Below are 2,107 nucleotides of genomic sequence, written 5' to 3'. Positions count from 1 at the left end.
GAAATTAAAAAGAAATATGATGCTGGGTTCCTAGAGGTCATGAAGTATCCTGATTAGATAGCTAATGTTGTTCCAATGATGAAGAAGGATGGTAGAGTATGAGTATGTGTCAACTATAGGGACCTCAATAAAGCAAGTTTGAAGAATGATTTTCCCCTTCCACGTATAGATGTGTTAGTGGATAATGCGATAGGATTGGAAAGATGTTCATGTATTGATGGAGCCTTGGGTTATAATCAAATCTTGATGGATAAAGATGATAAGGAGAAGACTGCCTTCATCACCCAGTGGGGGGCATTTTGCTATAGAGTCATGCCTTTCAGATTGAAGAATGCTGGAGCTACTTATCAGCGTGCTATGGTCACATTATTCCATGATATGATGCATAAAGAAGTTAAAGTCTATATGGATGATATGATCATCAAGTCTAGAGGAACCGAAAGCCATGTGCAGGTGTTGAGAAAAGTGTTTGAGAGGCTAAGAAAATATCAGTTAAAGCTGAACCCTGTGAAATGTGTATCTGGCACAAAATCAGGGAAACTGCTAGGGTTTATAGTTAGTGAGAAAGGGATAGAAGTAACCTAGTTGAAGTTCGAGCCATTCAGGAAATGCCATCCCCAAATATAGAAAGGGATGTGCGCAGCTTTCTAAGGAAATTGAATTATATTTTAAGATTCATCTCTAATCTTATAGCCAAGGCTGAACCCATTTTCAAATTACTAAAGAAGAATAATGCTTCAAAGTGGGATGAAGCTTATCAAGAAGTCTTTAAAAAGATCAAGCAGTACTTGTCAAATCCATTTGTATTAGTTCCTCCAATAGCGGGCAGGTCATTGATTTTATATATGGCAGTATAGTAGACTTCAATGAATTGTGTTCTGGGGCAACATGATGACACTGGGTGGAAAGAGAGGGCCATTTATTATTTAAGTAAAAAGTTCAATGAATGTGAGTCGCGGTACTCATTTCTAAAAAAGACCTATTGTGCACTAGCGTAGACAGCAAATCGACTCAAGCACTATTTATTGAATCACAAAAGATGGCTCATTTCCAGGATGGATTCCATCAAGTATGTTTTCGAGACCCCATTTATACCTGGAAGAATAGCAAAATGGCAAGTCATGCTTTCACAATATGACATTGTCTATATGACGAAGAAGGCCATGAAAGGGAGTGTGATACCAGATCTCCTAGCAGAAAATCCAATTGATGATTATGAGGTTCTAGACTTTGAATTCCCATATAAACATATAAATACAATGAGTGAGGATACTGAGGGGCAAGAAGTTGCATGGGAGATGTATTTTGACGGGGCTGTTAATCTTTCCAGTAACGGGATTGGGGAAGTACTAATATCTCTGAACGGGAAACGTTTCTCGATAGCAGTTAAGCTAAAGTTTGAGTGTACTAATAATGTGGCGGAATATGAAGCTTGCGTGAGTGGTTTACAAGCTGCCATAGAAATGAAAATAAAGAAATTAGAGGTGTATGGGGACTCCACCCTGATTATCTATCAAGTCAAGGGAGAATGGCAGACCAGAGACCTAAAACTGATCCCGTATCAAAAGTATCTTCTAAAGCTAATTAAGGAATTCGAACAGATCTCCTTCACTCACTTGAGCCGTGATAAAAACCAATTTGCAAATGCCCTATTCAGTCTACCAGTGATGACTCAAATGGAGGAGAGGCAAATAATGCAGTTATTACAAATTAAGGTGAGAAGCGAATCAGCATACTGCCTTATGATTGAAGAAGAGGCAGATGGAAATGAAGGAGTGGAAGCATGAAAAACATAAGTTTATATCATTGAATTCAAAAATTTTTCACCTAGGGTCACATGCATCATGCAAGATTCATATTTTTCTATTTGATTTCAATGATAAATAGCATATTAAAACTCTTTTAATATGTTTTTGGATCTACATTTGCCATTTAAGATTTTAGAATTAACATATTAATTCATTAGAATCCTAGATTAGATCAAGAATAAGTGCACTAACCTTTTTGATGCACTGCAGTGTGTTTGGCACCTTTGGGATGCATCTAGGACACCAAATGTTGTCCCTCTAGCTTGTCCACACCAAGATCACCAATGGCAGCCATTGAA

At 37.6% G+C, this 2,107-nt stretch overlaps 1 protein-coding gene across 1 annotated transcript; it reads left to right on the top strand.

The window, feature by feature from the left end:
* The first annotated feature begins 608 nt into the window (after positions 1–608).
* LOC131174611 (uncharacterized) lies at positions 609–1,787 on the top strand. The gene is made up of 2 exons (XM_058138365.1): positions 609–829; positions 1,055–1,787. Exons 1-2 carry the CDS (start codon positions 609–611, stop codon positions 1,785–1,787), a joined length of 954 nt encoding a protein of 317 aa, XP_057994348.1.
* The last annotated feature ends 320 nt before the right edge of the window (positions 1,788–2,107 follow it).

Source organism: Hevea brasiliensis, chromosome 16, assembly GCF_030052815.1.
Source record: "Hevea brasiliensis isolate MT/VB/25A 57/8 chromosome 16, ASM3005281v1, whole genome shotgun sequence".
Taxonomy (NCBI): domain Eukaryota; kingdom Viridiplantae; phylum Streptophyta; class Magnoliopsida; order Malpighiales; family Euphorbiaceae; genus Hevea; species Hevea brasiliensis.
Note: the sequence above shows the minus strand (reverse complement) of the source record. Positions and strands in the feature narration are given on the sequence as shown.